Genomic DNA, 22,683 nt, shown 5'->3' with positions numbered 1-22,683 from the left:
CAGGAAATGAGAGTCCTAATCTAGGTCTTGCCTCTAATGAACTACATGTATGATCCTTTATGCATCAATTAGCCTTTCTGGCCTTCTACTTTTCAACTTGTGTATGAAGTGACTGGATTGAGTAATCTCTAGGTTCTTTTTCAGGTCTAAGATTTTATGAAATAAAATCCTGTAATGTTTTTTCACAAATGGGTGAACTTTTTAAAGAAAAATGCTTCTATAATAACCCATGATTTTGTGAATTTCACTTTTATTTGTTTTTAATTATTTGAATGATGACCCATTGGCAAATATTGATGGGATAAGGATGCAAGTTTTTCACATTTTGATGCATGTATCATTTCTGCTCTATTTCCACTGCTGAACAATTCTTCAGAGCAAGACATGTTAGATGCGATTAGTACTGTCAAGAAAAAAATGTACCATTTGTGCTAAAATCAGCCCAGAGTTGGCCAATTCTCTGAAGTCTACTTACATTTGAAGTTTCTATTATAGAAACTTCCTAAATATTGATAACCAAGATATAGCATTTCACTTAAGCAATGATTAATTGAAATATTATACACTATTGCAAACTGCAAAAATAAGCTGTCATCACATACATCAAAAAACCAAAACCAAACAAAAACACCTTAGAAAGAATGCAAAATGTGAAACAATCCAAAACCGCAGTTGAGCAGCTACTGTAGAGTTTTCTAATCAATCCTAAGAAGAGGCAGAACAAACCACCTGATTCCAGCCAACTGGGGCACTTCCAAATGTCTCTCAAATTTAGTGCTAAAAATAAAGGAGAATCGAACATAGATTGGGCTCATGGCTAAGTTAGCAGAACATAAACGATAAACTATTTGCACTTAACCTTCCTACCTAAAATGCTCATACAACTCACAATGCTTTCAGACCTGTGCCTCCGTGTGGGCATTTTTTTCCTGAGTAATTGCCCTCGTGTTTCTCATGGATTAATGAGTTTGTGGGACATATATTCATGCCTGAGCTCAGTGTATCATGTACAAGTTGTCACTAAGAAAGTTCTAATCCAAAGCAATCATCACTTGCACCTACATCAGGACAAAAACCTGTTTCAGGAAGATAATTTAGGATAAAGGCAACTGAATCCAGCCAAATTTTATTTTTATTATCTGCCCCCAATTTCCTTCTTATTCTCTCTTTTGTCTCAAAGGTTCAGAGTTGGTGCAAACCTAGGGAAGAAAAATGAATTGACACATCCACATCCACAGACCATTTCTCAGTTGTTTTTAGTACTTGCCTGACAGTCATTTAAGTTAGAAACATAGGGTTTTGGCATCTACTGAAGAGGAATCTCAAATTTCTCTGGCTTGAAGAACTTCAAATTAAAATTCTGATTACATTTCTTCCAAATACATTAGAGGGAGATACATTTTCTAACATCTCAATGATAAAAGTAACTCTAAGATAAATTAGACCACATAATATGTTGGAATGTTTTACTCAAATAGCCCATTAAAGAGTCCTCTGGATTTTATTTGTTTTTACTTGGTATTGAAACCATTCTGAAGGCATGTTCCTCAAGTTTCTAGGAAACGTCCGAGTCTCAAAATGAAACACCAACTTTGAGGTGTCAGCCTTTGTTCTCCTTTAAAAGAGCTGATTCTGCAGCTCGGTGCTTTGTGACCACCTGGAGGGGTGGGATGGGGAGGGTGGGAGGGAGGGAGACGCAAGAGGGAAGAGATATGGGGATATATTTATATGTATAACTGATTCACTTTGTTATAAAGCAGAAACTAACACACCATTGTAAAGCAATTATACTCCAATAAAAATGTAAAATAAAAAAAATAAAAATAAAAGAGAAAAAAATTTTTTTTCTAAAATCAAAAAAAAGAGCTGATTCTGAGTCATATATCTAGCAATGCATTTAAAAACATGTAACTAATTTTGTTTGATGGCTTGTTGGGGCGTGAAGCACAATAAGTAGTGGGAGTTTGTGTGACCATTCCAAAATAAGTTTTTAGTCAGTGGGTGGCGGAGTGATTGGACTTGAAATAAACAGGGCAATGGGGTTATGTCAGAGATGGAAAGGGTGGCATGGGAATTTTTAAAAATGAGAAGTAGGCAGAGTACAGAGAGGCAACACATAAAGGAGCCAGAAGCACAGACAGAACACAGAAAAGAAACATGACTACAGAGAAGAGTGTCAGCCCAGGCAGTGCAGGAAAGCTTGAAAACCCAGAAGGCAAGCAACGCGGCATCCAGAAATGCATAGGAAACTTGTCTTGGAATTATATTGCCTGACCTTGTTGTATCTTAGTTCTGCCACTTAATCATTATGTAAAGTTGGGTAAGAGTCTTATCCTCTTTGTGCCTTAGTTTCTTCCTTTCTAAAACGGAGAACGTGGCAGTAACTTACCTCACAAGCTGTTGTAAGGTTAACTAACCCAATTCACATCAAGTGCCTAGCAGAGAGTGGCATAACACAGAGCAAGCTTAGATTAAAAAGCTATTGTTTCAAAGGAATGAAGGTTTTCTGTCTTACTGAAAATAGCGGAGACCTTTAAAATCCTTCATTATTGAAAACATGTGTAAAATATGAATCCAGAATCCTATTTCCATAAGTGGAAAATAATGAATACAATAGTAGATATAAAGGACACAATCACATCCTTCTTGGATATCAAGGCTCTTGCATCATTCATAATTACAAATGCCACTTTCCATGATGAGATACGATACTAAAGACATGAAATGGGTAGGATATGGGCTCGTATTTCAGAATACTTCTGGCTTCCAATTGCTTTGCTGTTACCTGACTGATTATGGTAAAAATAGTGGTAAGTTGTAATATTTTTATTTGTGCACTTGTGGTTGGAGACCACACATTGATCACTCAATGTGCTGAATATATTCAGTGTGCTGAATACATATATTTAATATATAATATTTATATTAAAACATAAATATGCTTTAATATTCTTTAATTTAATCCTGTATTGTATAATTTAATTTCTTACAACTCTAACAGCTAAGTATTATTATATGAAATGTTGATATTAAAATATTGGTACTAAAAAAGGTTAAAGTAAAACATGACCAAGAGCGGACATCTGTTAAGGAGAAGGACTAGGTTCTTTTTTTTGTTTTGTTTTGTTTTTGCGGTACGCGGGCCCCTCACTGTCGTGGCCTCTCCCGTTGCAGAGCACAGGCTCCGGATGCGCAGGCTCAGCGGCCATGGCTCACGGGCCCAGCCGCTCCGCGGCATGTGGGATCTTCCCGGACCGGGGCACGAACCCGTGTCCCCTGCATCGGCAGGCGGACTCTCAACCACTGCGCCACCAGGGAAGGCCAAGGAGAAGGACTAGGTTTTGAATCGGGGTTTGTCTGAGTTGAAAGTCTTTACCCTTTTTCATATGCCATACTCCCTCCTGATACTTCTTGTTGGTCAAGGTTTTGGTATCAATGTACTCCTGATTGACTCCATCTCTTTCATAGAAAAGGCTGCCCCAGTGGATTTTTCTCTGTAATTGCTCTTCCCTTCCACCTGCAAATGGAAATTTTCCATATTGTCTTCTGCTTACAGTCACCTTCATCCAGCACATGTGGTCTTGGAGACCTGGCAGTATTTTTATTTGGAGCATGGAAATTTTGTGATGTTCTTCACAACCCCCCACCCCTAGAAGCCCTAGCTATGATTCCAAAGGTGGCTGGCAGGAATGGATGAGTTCATGGTCTGTGTATGCAAAGGTCTGGGTGAAAAAAGAGCTTTTTGGAACCACAAACTGAACTCTGAGCAACTTCCCAATGCTTCATTTTCCAGGAATAGAACTCTTTGGTTACCCTCTTGCAGACTTTGCAAGAGACTTTATATAGGTCAGACCTACGCTGTGGAGAAATTAAAGACCACACAGCTTTAGTTTTTCTTACGAGAACCCACTTTCTTATGTAATTTCTTGGACCTGATTGAAAATATTGGATAAACTAAGCATCTTGAATGACACTTTAACCATTCCACTTAGCGGGTGCTTGACATTTACTTTCACCTACAGGCACCAACCCTCTATTTACAAATCCAACATCTGACAACCATCATGCCTTTGTAATGGTTTTGAAACAATGGAAACAAGTGCAAAAGATGGTTTAGTCTCCAGCCCTGCACACAAAACTGATTTAACTCACATTGTAACCAAAGTACAGTATACAGTTTGTTTATCTATTTGCCTGTCTTGCCCGAACAATTTGGAAAAAAATGTGTTTGTACTTTCATTGGGTATATAGCAGAGGTGATAAGAAGCACAGCCATGACCAGCACAGGGAAGTCCAAGAACATCTTGGGGAAAAGTGGCTGGAAGCAGCATCAGCTTAACCCGGCAGGGCAGAGGGAGTGGCCACAGGGCCTTTCAGGAGGCAGCTAAGCACTCAGCGCCCTGGTGAGCCCAGGCCTTGGTGGAGGCCAGGATTTGGCTCCCAGTTCCAACAAGAACTGAGGATCCAAAGAACACATGATTTATCCCATAGTAGCAGCCCTGGCTCTAAGCTGGGTGCCGAGTCCGATCTGCCTCCCTGCTTCTCCACCCATCAGCCCTATTTCTACTCTCTTCTTCCATAATATGCAAGAAATGTGCAGAAATACAGTTGTCAAAGCCTCAGATCCAACTCCACCCACTCTATGAGGTCATCATTTTCAAGGTCACATGACACGACTTGCTGTGCATGGTTTCCGTTTTCTGAACACCCTGCAGATTGTCAAAGTGTATCTTTGACGTTCTGTCTCAGAATTAAACACAGTCAATTTTGGGGAGGGGTCAGCGTGATAACACTTCCTGATTTCATTTTTTTTTTTTTTTTTTTTGCGGTACGTGGGCCTCTCACTGTTGTGGCCTCTCCCGTTGCGGAGCACAGGCTCCGGACGCGCAGGCTCAGCGGCCATGGCTCACGGGCCCAGCCGCTCCGTGGCATGTGGGATCTTCCCGGACCGGGGCACGAAGAACCCGTGTCCCCTGCATCGGCAGGCGGACTCTCAACCACTGCGCCACCAGGGAAGCCCAACACTTCCTGATTTCTGAATGCTCTGTTCCCAGCCAGGTCGACATTCAGATCGGTTCCCTTTGCTTTAACCTCCACCACTACTGAAGAGAGGCTTTTCTTGAACCAGGAGACTAAAATGTTACCTTCATTGCTTCTACCTGTCCCATAGTCTCTAAATAGCTTCTAATTAGTTAATTAACTAATTCACTCAATTAGCAAATAGTTAGTGACCACGTATAATGCTTGAGATGCTGTGTATTATATAAAGATAAGGGAGATGAGGTCTTCATTATGGGGCAGTCTATTGGGGGAAACCCTAATACAAGTATAAGGTGGACCAAACTAAGTGCTCCTTGCTAGAGCAATCAGAAAGGGTTTAAAGGAGGGTAGGAGTATTTAAGTTGTACCGTAAGAATGAGTAAGATTTGGAATAACAGAGATGGAGTAACGTACATCTTGGGAAGCTGAACGCACATGAATAAAGGCACTAGGCCAGTATAATACAATGCATGTATGGGGAAAGGGAAATCATGCAATTTGGCTAAAGTGAAAGGTGTGGGATGGAAAGTCACGTAAAGTATGTCTAACCTACACGTTTCCAAATTTAAATATTTTCCTTTTCTTTCAAGGTATCAAAAATCAACCAGCACAAGAAAAGTTGGGTTTAAACTGTGATATCAAGGCTCATATTCGATGAGCCTTGATACTTCCTGGCAAGAATGTTAAACCTTTGGATAAATTAACAGGAAAAATTGTCAAATCATTCTCCCTCTATGTGTGTGTGTATGCGCGCGCACGTGTGTGTGTGTAACAGAGAAATCACAAATAACTTGGGGGTGGATTTAGTTTAATTCTTCATAGAGTCAAGGGGAATTTGTTCAACTTTGCTTTGAGAATCTCATAATGCAAAAAGATAATGCCCATTTTTAATTTTAGAAATAATTTGTAAAGAAATGATAAACCAAATCGTACTGAGGCTTTGAGAAACTGCTGGAGAAACCTTTTGGGATTCATCTGAGGGTCATTCAGTCTGGCTACAAAGTCCAATAAAGGTAGAAGCATGACAGACACTTTTCAGTCTTCTGAGAGGCTCATACTGTTTCAGTTTGATGACATTGAACTCTTATGCTGGTATCTAGATAATTATTTGTAATCATTATGTATCATCATCACTATGATGCAACTTATAAACATCTTAAAGGATCTTTCAGGATATTCCAAATTGTCTCACCTGCAGTGAGACAATTTAGGGGTATTTTTATCTTGTCTCACTTTTCAGTAATCCAAGTAATCAATTTTTCATTTCCATTGCTGAAACAGATCAATTCCTTAGCTCTCTGCTCCTTTATCCCCCCCCACTGGCTTACCGCACTTTAACCACATTGATTACCTGCTGTAGCTCCCGCTAGACTGGCATCTTTGTGAGAGTAGAGATTATGGTCTCTCTAACACACCTGATTCCTAAGCCTAACTTGGAATTCAAGGTGTGGCACCTAATATGTACTCAGTACCTGTTTGTTAAGTGAAAAAGGGTATCTTTCTAAATCATAGAGACCACAGAATAGATACTCTTGCCATGTATATAAAACAGGCTTTGGGTTTGCAGAACGGCTTGGACTGCAGCCCCATCATTACTTAATAATGTGATTTCAGGTGAGCTAGCCTTCTAAGTTCCAGCTTCTTCAACTAAAAAATGGAAATAAAAATGTCTCCTTGTCTGTTGTGATGACTGAAGAAGATAATTTTGCAAAACATCTGGCATGGTTCCTGGAGTGTGATTACCTGCTTAAAATGTTGGTTCCTTTTTACTTCTTCTATCACTTTTTCACAAATAACTATATTACTCAAAAATAAGTTAGCTTTCTAAATTCGAAGTTGAGTTGACAACTAATTTTCGTCATCTATCATGGATATAACTAAAAATGGACATATGCCAGTGGGGAAATTTGAGCATTCAAATAAAGTGATCCATAAATGTAGACAGAGAATAAAATACATTGAATATCTCAAAGGCTTCATTATCACTTAGCTAAACCATTTGTTTCCTGATTCCACTGCAGTGTCGACTAATTTGAAGGAGGATATTTTGACCCAGGGTTTTGATTGCTATGACCTTTGACCCCCATCCCCTTCTAGATACCATGATTTGGTTTATCTCAGGCTCTTTGCTCCTTGTTCAAAGAAATAAAAACAAATTTTAATTATTTTATCCAATAAATAAATATGATTAGTAGAAATGAGACAAATACAGTTGACAATGTTTAAAACAGAGCAAGTTGAAACTGGTTAGTTTCCAAAACAAAACAAACAAAACAAAACAAAAATGACCTGATTGAAAATAAACATTCCTTAGGAAAACTGAATATAGCAAACATTGATTGGGGGAAAATTAGACATAGTAGAAATAATGAATAAATAACAAAATTTGCAATAGCTAAAACTGTACAGAGTCAAATTTGTTATTCATCAAAAAATGACTGAAGAATAAAATCTTCTTGAAAAAAATTAGTTCTCAATTTAAAACTTAAATTGAGAAGATTGGACTTGATAGAAATGTTGTCACAAAAGAAAACTCATCCTATCTGATGTGGAATTTTAAAAAAAATGATTGATGAATTAAATCTTTGGTGTAAAGTTTATGTATAAAATAACTGGATAAAAATAATTCCAATACAATAAAAAGAAAATGGAAGAAAACTGTTTAACCCTGCTGTATAGGTATTTGATTTAAAAATTAAATTAGTATGATGAAGTTCTAGCAAATTCATCTAGCCCTCTAGATGAGAAATCAGAAATGACGCTCTCATTCTAACGGTAACGTCTGTATCCACTGTACAATGGAAATGTCCTTAGGGGTCAAGAGACTGAGCACAGAACATTCACAGGATTAACATAGGATGTTCAAAATGTTAGGATCAATATAGCTTGTATTCATCAAAATCAATTCAGTATTTGGTCGGATAAAGATTTTTAAATTGTCTGATATCTTTGAATGTAATTGTTGACCAAGAAAATAGAGTATTTTATTAAAATAATTCCATTAAACTTGCCATCCAAAGAAGGAAACTTTCCCTTCTAAAGAATGAAAAATATTTAATTCACTAATTTAAAATAATGTCAAATCTATTTTTAAACTTGGCAGTGGCAATGAATTTCTGTCCTCTCTCTCTCTACCTCTTTCTCTCTTTCTCTCTCCCCCCTCCTCTCTCCCTCTCTCACCACACTCAGTACAGCCATGATATCTGTAAAGAATGACCGCCATAACATGACTTGCTTACACCGTTTGCCTAGCATGTTCTTAACAGAGAAATCACAGAGAGTCACATACCCTCACTTGTCAACAAAAAAATAACTGGATTATTCATTTAAGAATATCTAACCCTTCAGAATCCTATTACACATCGTATTATTTTTTGGATTTTTGCAGATACATTTGCATTGCTATGAATAAACGGTTTTGTATGAAACACATAAAACACTGTATTTGAAGACCAGGATCATGTATGTTCACTTATGACAGACTCTTAATGCAACTCAGGTGCTGACTGACTCTTTGGAATTGTTTTGTTGGTGACTCTCAAGTGGATCAGAAAGAGTCACTACATATCTCAAAATATACCATTTAGCCACAGAATAGCTTTGCAACTGTGAACCTAAACCAGTATATTTTAAAAATTAATGGAATTAGCTAGCACTACAGCATGATTTTACGGGCAGATGATAAAATTAGAAACACCGCCCTCCTTCTCTGCATCACATTCAAAAAACTCCATCTTGACAAAATTCCATTTCAGGCTAGAAAGATGGCTAAAAATAAGCCCGTCATCCCTGACCATTGGCAGCAGCTTTTCGGTAAAGACCGCAGGCAATTTCTCAGAAACTCAGATCCAAGAACCCCATTCAAGATAGAGATGATTTATGAAGACCCTCTTTTTAAAAACGGTGGATTTGTATCTTGCTGTATTTGTTCTGTAAATAAAGTTACATATAATTTCTTGGGAACAAAATCAGCTGCTGTAGTCATGATTTTAGTAAAACACCACATATTGGCAATAGCAATGATGATGGTTACGTCAATAGCAACTGTAGTAGTGGCAGCAGTAAAATTAACATGTACTGAAGATTTAGTAACCACTTTATATTATTTAATCCTTATAACACCTAATGAAGCAGCTAATCCTGTCTCTAGTTGATAGATGAGGAGACTGTGCCTTAGACAGGTAAGTAACACAAACAAAACTGACACAGGTGGACTTCCCTGGCAGTCCAGTGGTTAACACTCTGTGCTTCCCCTGCACGGGGCACGGGTTCCATCCCTGGTCAGGAGAGCTCTGGATGCCACGCAGTGCAGTCAAAGAAAACAAAACAAACAAAAAACTGACTCAGGTAATAAGCGGAGGAGCCAGGCTGTGAACCTATATATAGGTTCACAGGGGGATGTCAAGCCAAAGGTTCATTTTCAATACTCTCAGAAGAGAAAATGGGTATAGAGTTCGAAAGCTACATAAAGTTAGGTGACATTAGCTTTTATTTCTGTCTTTAATATTTCAATTGACTGAGTCTTCCAATATCCAATTTCTGTCAGTCTATTTAATGTTGGTGTAGAGGATGGTGGCGTGACCAAATACACCAAGATACAAATCCACCGTTTTTAAAAAGAGGGTCTTCATAAATCATCTCTGTCTTGAATGGGGTTCTTGGATCTGAGTTTCTGAGAAACTAAACTTGGGTTTTTGTCTCTGTCTTTCCTGACGAATCTCAATGGAAAAAAAAAAAAAATCAAGACTCTGATGTCCAAGTAAAGGACATGTTACCAAGGAGATTTTGGCAATAGTCTCCAATAGACTACAAAACATTTTAATTGTTTCTTCTGTTTGTAGCGAGTTGGAGAAACTCTAAATAACAAGCACATGCCCACACATACACATATGACAAGAAAGGAGAGAAAAGAGGTCTTGAAGTTTTCAACACCAGATATCTAATTAGTTTAGATAAAATGTGTAATTATCTTCTATTTCTTATCATGTATCCACGAGTTATGCCCATGCTTGTTAAAATCTCAAATGGGGAAAGTGTTCCAGTGGAAATTCTTTATCAATTCAATCCCCTTCAGAAAAATATTCACACAATTAGGGTAACAGAGGAAAACTTTTCATTAGTTCAAGTCTGTAGATTGTGAGACTAATTTTAACATATACTCACTACTCTATATAAAATAGGTAACAAGCAAGGACCTACTGTACAGCACAGGGAACTGTACCCAATATCTTGTAATTACCTATAATGGAAGAGAATGTATTGCTAATAAAAGAATATATATATATATATATATATATATATATATATATATATGTAAAACGGAATCACTTTGCTGTACACCTGAAATTAACACAACATTTAAATCAACTGTATTTCAATAAATTTTTTTTTAATTAAAAAAGAGCACGCGTATCCCTCTTCACGAGAATGTTCAGCTGGACTTAACAGTTTGGCAAATATCAGGCAGAAAAGTATTTTCTGTGTTTTTCCCTCTTGAATTTGTAGTAAAAACTATATTAATCAGGTCACGTCTTCTCTGGCTTCTCGGGGGTTGTATCTGCACATCATCAGTCAAGACTCCAACCTATTATTTTGGTCACATCCTTCTTTTTACTCACTTTGAGTCTGAGATGGCAAATTGGTAACCTATGGGCTTGATCAGGTACCCAGAAACATATTTTGGCGGTGACACTATGCTTTTCAAGTTCTAAGTTATTTGCCAATACTTTACCCCCCAAAAGCCAAGATTTATCCCCAAATCCCAAGTTCCAAATTCTCTGGAAAAATCAGATGTGGTCAAACTTCATCTACACCGGTGCTGGGCTGAGGTCATAATTGGTTCCCTCAGATGGGGCTTGCCTTCTCCACTTCAGCCATGAATGCTAGGCCCCTTCCCCCTCTAGGCCTTTTATTTTGTGACACCAGCTGTTCAAGAATTTTCTAGACTAAACAAATTCATCTCATCCACTCATTGTTCCTCAAACACATTGTGAGATTTCCTACTTCTATGGCTTTATTCACACCGTGTCCCCACCTAAATGCTCTCTCATGCATCCTCTCCAAAGCTGTACTCACCTTTCGAAGCCCAGCTCAAATGCCATCTTCAGAGAGGTTCAGTTAGAATCACTTCTACTTCTTTCTAAACGACTGAGGACGTTGTTGCCTATACAAACTTACGCCAAGCCAATATTATAAAAAAAAATTTTGCGAATTTTTATGTCCACCTCTTGAATTTCTAACCACAAAGTACACTTCTAGAAGTCAAGCTCTAAGATTCCTTGTCTTGCTCGCAGCTAATGACACTGTCCTTCTTAGGGCCTCAAGGAATATTTATTTTATAGTAAATACTGAGAACTTTGTAGCATTTAAATGCACCAATCTCAAAGAGTTCTTTTTCTGCTCTATTTTTCTCTATATCTATAGTCTTCTAGGAAAATAATCTGCAGTACGTTAAACTGTCACTTATTCCGAAAGAATTATTTTGATTAATATAGTAGCTGGAAAGAAATAATTGTATATTAAGCACATTTGATGATGTCTTCTTAAGACGGCTGCATAATTTATTTTCCTGGTAACAGAACAATTCCATCTGAAGAATTGAAGATTTGAGGTCTTAAGTTTAAATGATTTTCCCCCATAAAGGCATTCCAAGTGGGAATAAGGTCTTGAGTAATTAACCCTTATTCAATTTGCTTTTTACAGATTAGATTACAACCATTTTTATATTTCAAAGGTAACATAGAAAATTACACTGGAATTTAGGTTATGTTATTTTTGGCAGAAATGAAGACTGTGGTTCTGGCAAGATTATGAACTTTGCTTATGTGCAAGCCTTTCTGATAGAAACACTGGAAATATATAGATGCTTCCGAAAGAGGAAGTGAAATGCACGTATGCAAAAATGAGGAGCCGCAAGCCTGTGAGCTGACACCATGGTGGTGATGCTGATGGGGAGACAGGGATGGGCAGCTGGTCAGAAGTAATAGTGACCGTGGGCTTGGGTTTCATGGCCATCTGTGCACAGGAGAGAACACTTAAATGCTATAAATGCTGGAACTGACATCTTGTATACAACTGGGATACTAAGTGTGATACATGCAGGGAGAAGGGTAGAAAGAATTTACCCAACAGCTTACAGGGATGACAAGGAAAATTAGAGTTTGAAAAAAGTGGTCTTCTGAGAGAACTTTAAAAATTTAGGCTTGTGCCTTGCATGCACTGGTGTCTGAATGTGTACCATCCATGAATCACAGACACATTGGCGCTAAGAAATTTTTAAAAATTTGATCCCAGGGCAGGGGAAAATCCTAGTATCTTTGACAAAAGAAAGCAAGCAAACAACAACCAAAATTCTGGGTATTCTCATACCTCAATCTACACAAGATTTTGACAAGGAAGAAGCCCTATTGAAGATGAGCTCACAATAAAAATGTTTTAAAAGTACAAAAGAGGAAATAGTTCACCTTTTGCAAGAGTTGGATGAACAGAAAATTAGCACACAACGAACTTGAATTAATAAAATAAAAATGAAGAAATACAATAAGATAGTATGTTTTTTACAATATTTAAATTCAATTCAGAAGCTTGATATAATGGACAAAAAACAAGGAACTGGAACTATAAAAAGGAAACCAAAAAACTATGGAAAGTGAACAGAGGTCTGAAAAAGCACCAAATGAAACTTCCATATGTAGTTTTCCAGGAAATAGTTAATAAGGATCTATAATATAGGTATAATTAAATTCAGAAGCTTGATCTAATGGACATATATAAACCTTGAACTAAAAATTATATCCAAAAAATTGTATGCGCATAATATCCTCACACATAAAGAATATATACAATTGAGCTTCAACAAACAGTGAAGAATCTGTATCACGGAGACCAAATTCTGTAAACAAGCAATGAATGTAATTAGAAATCAATAACAAAGTGTTAATTTCAAGTTCCATATAATTTGAAAAACGTTTAAAGACTTCAACACTTAACAATATATAGCATTAAATGGATTATTTAGGAAAGAAGAGAAACTGAAAATTAATGAGATAGAGGTTCTAATTTACCAAAGAGGAAATTAGAGTGACTCTCTACATTAAAAAAAATATGTTCTACCTTGTTATACCTTACTTACACAGGGAAATGAAAATTTAGACAACAATTAGACATTACTTTACACCCGCCACTCCCCAACACCCTCCCAGATTTTCACAAGTTTAAAAACATTGGTAACAATTGTTGGTGAAGCTCTGGGGAAAGAACACATATAATATGACCAACTAAATAATTAATGAATACAAGTGCTTCAGAGAAGAATTTGGCAATATGTATTAATTTTGCAGATGCACAAGCTCTTTGACCCAGAGAAATTCTTGCATATGCACACAGAGAATCTTGTATTTGATTGTTCATTGCCCAGTACTTGCCATAGTGAGAGGTGCAGTCAACTCAGTAGGGGAGTGGATAAATAAACCAAAATGATGAGTAAACTGGCTTATTGTACAATAGAATTCTATTAAACAGTTAAAAATAAATATATAAGGTTTATAACTAAGATGGATTGATCTTAAAAAAAAAGTTCAATGAGAATGTAAAAAAGATACAAAGAAGAGAGAAATCCCAGCTCCTGTGTATTTTATCTGTGTATCTAGGTCAAGTCATACAACCTACGTGCCTCAGCTTTCTCATCGGTAAATAGAAATGATAACAGTATTGGGCTCATAAAATTATAGCAAGATGCCTTGAACAGTGCCTGGCACTGAGAAAGCCCCATGTATGCCTGTTATTATTATTGCTTCTTACATTTGTGAAGATTTATATGGAAGATAATGAGGGAAAATAATATCATATATTGTTTTACTAATACATTTGTATAGTAACAACAGCGTCTAAGAAAATTTTATGCACCAACTTTAGAATAGTAAGGAGGAAAGATGGAGGGAGTAAGGCAGAATTGAAGGGTCGTGGGGCTCTGGCTTCATCTGTGATATTGCATTGATTTTAAAAAAAGAAATAAAGCAAATATATTAAAACAAAATGTTAAAAAGATATAATTTTTAGAAGGCGACCATTATACTGATTCTAAACATTTCTGTGTTAAAAATATTTCATAATTTAAAAAGTAAATTTCCAGGAAATTTCAAACTTTTCAAGCTTTAGTTTCGTTTTCTCTAAGATGAAGTTGAAAACATCTGTCTCATGGGATTTCAATAAAGATCAGATGAGAAAATGCATACAAATATATTAAGCACTGCACCATGCATGTAGGTGGTGCTTAATAAATGTAAGCTAAATATTAATCTGATATAAATCAATTGTTTTCAAAAAATGTGAAGAAAAAATAAATTTGTAAGTTATTTTTCTACTCATTAAATTTATTCCTAGTTCACTTGTGAACTAGTTCACAGATGTGATGGGGATTGGAAAAGCATAGGAAAGTGAAAAATAGGAAGAACTCAATTGTTGCTGGTTTAGGACTTTATAACCATGAGTATTAAATTCACACAATGTCCCAAGGCTTTTTAAAACTTTGCTACTCAAAGTGTGGTGTGGGGTCCAGTAGCCCTGATTTCACTGGGGAGGTGGTTAAAAATGCTGGATCTCAGGCTCCACCTCAGATTTACTGAATTAGAATCTGTTTTTTAATGCAATCCTCACATAATTTCAGTGCACATTAAAGTTCAAGACCCTGCTTCAAAAAAAAAAAAAAAAATAAGTCCAGGAGTCCGTCACTAGGGTCCATTTTAATGGTTAGAAATCTTCATTTTAGGCTTTTTCTCCCCTTTCTTTATTTCATGTATTTGCAAGAATGAAAATCTACAGATCAGGGTTATCTAAAAATGTTTATATAACCCTTTACACAGAACCTGAAAATGTAGAGTGCTGGACAATTCTACCTTCTCTTGAGGAAAATTTGATACTTATTGAAATAATCAGCTTACAGTATCGTAAGCCTGGTCATTTTTTTTTCCCATTACATGTGGCTTGTAAATGCTAAGCAGTTAATAACTAGAGAGCCATTCAAATCAATCAGGTTTTATGATGTTTTATCCAATGAGGATCAGGAGATTTAAGACTAAAATTGTCAATGAAAATTTGAAAATGATATTCTTGGGCTTTTCTTTTTTCCGTGATGCAGATACATGTTTAGACATCTGCAATGGATAAATGTACTCCAGCCAAAGGATTGAAAGATAAAAAAAAACCTTCCCTCTGTTACAATATACTCTCAGCTCTAACTTTTGAAGCAGGTCATTTAAAGTTCAGTGTGTCATAGCCTTAGAAACGGAGATAGCTTCGAGAAAGAATGTTAGTGTTTTAGCTACAAAAGAGAGCTACCGACCACGGTGCAGTCTGCTTGTGGAAGCACAGCTTGGTAAGTACCACTGTTAGGCTGACACAGCAGCACCGACTGCATTACAGGGAGCAAGATGCACCGGGAATTACAGCATCCCCATCTTTCAGCTAATTCCATCTGACATTTGATGTCTGAGAGAGGTATGATGATTTACAGAAGCATTTTAATAAGTGTTTTTATAAATGTTATCGTTTTTTTTTGAGTATTAGGGTAAAGTTGTTATTGTAGAAGACTTTTGTCTTTTTTTGAGGGGTGGGCTGTCTAAAATCCTATGTGAAGGGGGTATTCTCCTTTGTGTATAGTAATGGAGAGACATAGGGTCCCACTTCTAACCATGAAAGTGTAAGGTGGGGGGATCCCTCCTTGCCCAGAAGTCCGTGTCTGAATGTATGATGTAAGCGTGACCAATCGGATTCTCCTTTCAGGGACTGTGAATCAGAGATGAACAGAAGGTTAGGACTCACCCATGGCATCTACAAAGGCAGAAACACGTCCAGGCCATCTTTGCAAAATGTCAGCAACTGTGCTTCTTGCACTGGGGTATCTGGATCTGCCTTGGCTCACATTTTTTTCCCCAAGTCTTGTTCTCCATCCTTCTATTTCTGAGTCTGCATGTCCTGCTAATGCATTACTTTTCTGTTTTTGCTTGCAATCAAGAATTGTCCCTGATACAGAAATATCACCTCTTCACTAGATTTGGTTTTTTTAAATTAATTTTTTGTTATAGTTGATTTACAATGTTGTGTTAGTTTCTGCTGTACAGCAAAGTGAATCAGTTATACATATACATATAGCCACTCTTTTTTAGATTCTTTTCCCATATAGGTCATTACAGAGTATTGAGTAGAGTTCCCTGTGCTATACAGTAGGTTCTCATTAGTTATCTATTTTATATATAGTAGTGTGTATATGTCAATCCCAATCTCTCAATTTATCCCTCCCCTGTCCCTTTCCACCTTGGTAACCATAAGTTTGTTTTTTACATCTGTGACTCTATTTCTGTGTTGGTCACTACATTTGAACAGCACTGCTACTTCAGCTCTATATAGCTCATTGGTGTAAGTTTAAATAGGTGGCTGCAATTTGAAAATGGCCTCAATTAGTGATTAAGAGTGGAGGTGGTGGTCATGGTGGTAGTTATCAGGTGCAAGAACATAATATGTACCAGAAGCTATGTGAGGCATGTCAACTTGAGTACGTGTAATTCCTCAGAAAACGCTGTGAGGAGCAGTACTGCCACACCCATTTTACAGATAAGAAAACTAAGATTGTTGTATAAAAAGTCACACATTGAAGTCACCTTGACCAAAATCACAAGCCTAGTAAATCCCCGAAGCAAGATTCAAATCCAAACCTTCCTAGCTTAAATCAGAACCATTATATTCTCTCAAGGATGCTAATGGAGCTCTTTAAGGACTAATTCAATGTCATTAATTGAACTTTATAAATGTCATTAACTGAACTTAATAAATGATAACTAAAATAATATATCCCTACATTAACTGGGATGTAAGGAAACATGTAAGGTCTTCTTTTTTATTATTATTATTTTAAATTGAAGTGTAGTTGACTTACAGCGTTGTGTTAGTTTCAGTTGTGCAGCAAAGTGATTCAGTTATATATATATATTCAGTAACATATACATATATATTCTTTTTCAGATTCTTTTCCCTTATAGGTTATTACAAAATATTGAGTATAGTTTCCTGTGCTCATGCAAAGCCTTCTAACACATTTTTACCTAGGTATTTATTGAAGTCTTCTTATAGAAATGTTCTGAAACATTTCTTCACAGTGAAAACAAAATTTTAAATTTAAAAGCCACACTTAGACTTGAAGCACTATGTCTAAATTCCATATAAGTTTGTTATATCCCAACAAGCATGTAGGGTAGATGTTGAACCTCTCCCCTATATTAGTTTTGAAGGGAAAATATCCTATTTGTATGCAATTACGAGGCTATGTGAAAATTACTTATTTTCAGAGGCTGACTCGAATAGAAAGTTTGGGCAGATATATTATTTTGAAGATACGTGTAAAAAAGTATATAATAACTTATGGAGCACTGTGACTAAACTTGAAGGCAACACTTTTAAAGCCATTACTTAATACTCTTCTCATATAAGATGATAAGTATCACTAGTCCCAGGTCATAGTACTTTCTTTATTAGAAGTAACTGTCTTAATAAAATAGTAATTATGGTAACAATAGCTCCTATTTATTGAGCAGTTACTAGGTGGCGGGCACAGTGCTAAATGCTTCACCGAGATTGCCTACTTTAATACTGGTGACCCCAGTGAGGTACGCACTATTATTAGGGCCACTTTACAGATATTGAAAAAGAAACAGAGCAAAACATCTCCCCCTGCCTCCTGGGGTTCTATATTTAAAGGATCGCTGCTCGAGAGAGAATTTTAAGCCTTGCTGTAGCCTTAGATGAAGCCCAAACTCTAAAGCTTAGCCTGAATTGTCTTTAAAGATCTGGACCCTGACTACCTACCTCTTTAGCCTCATCACCTCACTATCATCCCCCGCTTCACCCTTTATGCTGGTTCTAGTGAAAGGCTTCATACAGTCCTGTCCCTGCTGTGACACACACCCGTTCCTCAGCATCCTTAGAGACAAGACTATTCATTCTTCTTTAAAACTCAGCTCAACTTGGAAATGCCTCTGCTGATAACCTGTTAGATTTAGTTGCCTGCCCTCTATGCAGGTTCTTGCTACAGAACATACCGCACTGCCATATATCCATTGAATTATTTGTCTGTTTTTCTTACTGGACTTTAAGTGCCATGACATTAAGTATATTATTTTTTCTTCTTTATTTTATTGGAGTATAGTTGATTTACAATGTTGTGTTAGTTTCAGGTGTACAGCAAAGTGATTCAGTTAAATATATGTTAAATAAATATTATATTAAATATTAAATATATATATTCAGTTAAATATATATATTTAATCTTTTTCAGATTCTTTTCCATTATAGGTTATTATAAGATATTGAGTAGAGTTCCCTGTGCTATAAGTAGGTCCTTGTTGCTTATCTATTTTATATATAGGAGTGTGTCTATGTTAATCCCAAACTCCTAATTTAAGTATATAATTTGTTTTGGTATCTCCAGTGCCTAACACAGGACCAAGCATGCAGTGGGCACTCAAAAAATACTTTTTGAATAAATGGCCAAATCTTAAGTTACCACCCTATTTGTTCTTTCTATCTTCCTGCTGGAAAGAATTTGCTAAATAACCATTCCCTATTATATCATAATGCTCAAAATTATGAGAAGGACTTCTATACAAGGAGTTAGGGAATCTAGATTCTTGTCCCATGATTGTCATTTAGTAATGAAAAGACCTTGAAGACTGATTCATTCAACAATTTTCTTTTTACGCATTTGCCATGCACCAGGAACTGTACACCACAGTGAGGAAGCAGCAGTGGACACCAGTGACAAAAGCCCCTTCCACCAGAAAGCTTGTATAACATAGAGTTGGATTTCTCACCATAAAATCAAAGAGCTGGACTAAGGTCCTTCCAGGCTTAAAATTCCATGAAACAATAAGCCAAATCTCAAATTCCTTAAAATATAATATAGGAACACATAAGAATATGAAATAAAATAGAACACCAGGCAAATCAGTTCATAACTTGCCTCTGATACAATTAATCTAGGAGTATTAATTCTTCCTTACAAAAATAGATATATTATAGAGAAGTGACATTATGAAACATTTTTTAAAGGTTAACTTTGGTTTGGTCTCATGCAAAATATTTGAACCCTCTCTAGTTGTAAGTACAATAGCATGCCTGTCAAGGGCAAAAAGGGAAAAAAATCATTTCAAGGAAATTAACAACGATGAGAAAGGAAGATCTATTTTATTCCTTGGGAAGATGAATCTGTTCTGTACATCTAATGTTAGTCAGAGCATAAAGAACAATATGTTCTCTAATCAAGTTTTATGTGTGTGATGAATTTTCTGATTCATGGTAATTGGACCAGAAAAGGTAAAGCATATTATTAGTGGACAAATTACACAGTAAAAACTAAATTAGTCTAGACTCTCAGCTGCTTCATTACAAAATTAGGTAGGGAAGGTCATAATTATTTAATTTGTGTCCAAATCTCAGCTGGAGAATGTTCCAAACGAACAAATGATCCAAGTAATTTTAGGGGAAGGGAAAGTCCTTGTAGCCAAGCTTAAAAACCCAATATTGACAAACATAATTAGCATGCTACCTTCCTGACCATATCCCTAGAGGTGTCTGGACAGGAAATCTAATCCTCTAAAGATAAATGTTCTGTTATTTTTTACCATAACTGAGTAAACCATATCAATTCCTTGACATGCTATGATCATAGGATGTCCTTCCTGACACGTCCCTCAAATTTGTTGACATTGGATGATTGATTGCTTCTGCTGGTTAACATGGGCACTGAGCTATGATAGAAAATAGATACACAATATTAAACTCACAAAACTGGGTTTGTTCTTCCGTTAAAGTCATAAATCATGGATTCTGAAAGAGCCTTTCAAGTCACATAGTGAGTTTTCTCATGTTGCAGATGCGGAAACTGAGGCCCAGACAGGTGAACAAAATTACTGCAAATCTCACAGTTGGCAGGTGTTGGAGCCATGACGCAAGGAGAGATCCATCGCCCCCCAGCCCAATGTTCTTCCCATCATTTTATTTTGCCAATAGTTAGCTCTCTTTGTGAGCTAACTTCCAGCTTACAAGCTCCCATACATGACACTGGCTCATATCACCAGGACCAAGAGTAGGCACGGTAGGGGGCAATGCAGATGAAGTTCAGGGGGTTGGCTTCTTTTTTCTTGGAAAACAAATACCTCTGCCTATTTGTGGGAAGAAAAACATCAGCTAGTTTGTCAGTCTGCAGCAGGACTGGTATGTTGGAAGTGAAACACAAAGCTTTCCTCCTTTAACTAAATTTGACAGCGTGCATAAGCTGAATCTCCCCATCTGGAGACTCTCAGATTAGACAAGCCTTACAAATTAATATGTGTGTATAGGTCTGGGGCCTGAAGGAAATGAGGTCAGCTCCGAAAAGGAATCAGGTGGCTGATGGCCACAAATCAGAACTTTAACATGGATTCACAACAAAGGGAGGAGACTTAATGCTGTAATTCACTGAAAAGCATTAGGACCATGCTAGGGTCTGTGATGAGGAAGCTGGAGGACAAAGTTATAAAGAGGGAAACGATACTGAAGGACAGAAAATGTTTTCATCCAAGTACAATCCAGACTTTGATCCTCCTTTTAATCAAATCTTCTCTTTCCCCATCTCCTTCTCTCTCTCTCTCTCTCTCACACACACACACACACACACACACACACACACACACACACCTCGTGTTCTCTTTATGCAGGATATTTGTGCTCTCATTCTACAGTCTTATTTCTCTCTTTACTTTGTTCCTGAGAATGGAGGTCTACAGCAATGCATAGAAAAAGTGTTTTGATAAGGAAGATAAAACAATTCAGGATGCATTAGTTTCTCTGTGTACCTCAAGGACAAAATTGAGATGTGTAGGAGCATTTTTAAGAACGTAGACAGGAGACTTACTCCCTTGAACCCACTTTCTTAAGGTCCCCAGCTCATTCTCCAAAGACGTCCTTTAAGGCTTTGTACATGCCCTATGGTGAGAGAGTGGCATTTAGTAAGAGTCCACCCAGGGATGTTCCGAATGCACTCTGCCATTAAAGTGCTGATATAAGAAGTTAGAGCATTTTTTCTCTTGAGAATCTCTATGGCTTTATCACTGGGCAAAGGTCTGAGCTTCTTTCAAAAGTCCAAGATTGATTTTCGGAGGAGAAGATGAGTGAAGGATTTTCTAGCTAACCAGGAAACATATTCTCTGATTAAATGTCAGATTAAGAAGAAAAAATACCCTACATAAGGTACTATGACAATTCTCTAAAAAGAAAGACTGTGAGAACGCAGATATTTTAGGATAGAGGGTTATAGCCTTCAGAATTTTCATTTTTTTAGAAAGTTCTTGTGGTTGATATAAGTTTAAAAATGTGTTCATGTGCAGAACATTTCAGATTCATTTATGCAGAATTATGTAACACTTGAAACAACTCCCTTAAATTCCCATGGATTATGCGGACACAAAACTTTACAAATTATATTTGTAAATATCCTTTCTTCTGTATCATCACAAGTTCTCAAAGTATACTAAATGTGGAAGTCAGTATGATAGTGCTGTCTCTCTTTTTTTAGGAGAAAATAGTAGAGATATCCTTTTTATTATTCACTTGCCACCTCAAATACAAGTGATCATTTTCTTATGATTTAAAAATATTGTAATGACTGGCCAGTTCCCCATGATTTATTGTTACTAGCCCTCCATTGGATATGCTAAGATAAGATCACACATTACTTATCTAAACACTTCTACAGACGCGCTGGGCATTTTTAAAAGTTCACCCATTGAGAACTTAACCCAATTCTCTTTGAAAAAAATGCAAGGTTGTTCCAGAAAACTTTCTTAAAAGAAATCACTTGTACCATGGACCCTCTCCACACACCCCCAAAAACGATGAGACAAATCAACAGTCAGAAGACATATATTTATAGCCTCATCTTTCACCTCCTCCAAATTCTAGACGATCCTCTTTTTCACTTAAAAATGGAAAATGCGACAAATGTAAGCCCTTACCAACTTCCCACTTCAGAAGGCTGTTGTCTTCCATCTCCATTTTTCCAATGACATACCAGATACATGCCATCCAGTGTGCAAGAAGGGCAAACATGGACATGAGCAGAGTCAGGACGATTGTGCTGTGTTGGGAATAACGGTCCAACTTCTGCAGGAGACGCAGAAGACGCAGCAGCCGGACGGTCTTCAGGAGATGCACGAGAGACACCTGCGTGGAAAAACAGAGCCACACAGCTTGGCTCACGGAGTCATTACATCCACAACAGTCACTTCATCTACAGCCACTCTGGGAAGTTCTTGAAATTAAGCGTAATCGGGATTCCAACATTGTGACCATTTTATAACCATTTCTATGTCATTTCCTGATATATCGGAAATTGATAAGATAAAAGATGATAAGGCAATTTAATTTCTTTGAGTGAATAATTATCTTCCTTAATTAAGATGTATCTTTTTTTCTCTACCTATATGACTGAAGATAATTTTATATATTCTGATATACAACTGAAACACATTATGGGATCGGGATTGAATAGAAGATGTCTCCACCCCTTTCTTTTAATTTCTTTCAATTCCACTTCCCCTTCTCCATGTAAGGGAGCTG

At 36.9% G+C, this 22,683-nt stretch overlaps 1 protein-coding gene across 1 annotated transcript in view; it reads right to left on the bottom strand.

The window, feature by feature from the left end:
* Nucleotides 1–22,683, bottom strand: part of KCNH8 (potassium voltage-gated channel subfamily H member 8) — a 385,168-nt gene that overhangs the window by 101,732 nt on the left and 260,753 nt on the right. The window contains exon 7 of the mRNA XM_029214700.1: nucleotides 22,080–22,287. Coding sequence (XP_029070533.1) covers nucleotides 22,080–22,287 — 208 coding nt within the window. The remainder of the gene's footprint in view (nucleotides 1–22,079; nucleotides 22,288–22,683) is intronic.

This window comes from Monodon monoceros, unplaced genomic scaffold, assembly GCF_005190385.1.
Source record: "Monodon monoceros isolate NGI ecotype Baffin Bay Population unplaced genomic scaffold, NGI_Narwhal_1 Super_Scaffold_11, whole genome shotgun sequence".
Lineage (NCBI taxonomy): Eukaryota > Metazoa > Chordata > Mammalia > Artiodactyla > Monodontidae > Monodon > Monodon monoceros.
This window is presented reverse-complemented; position numbering and strand designations above follow the sequence as displayed.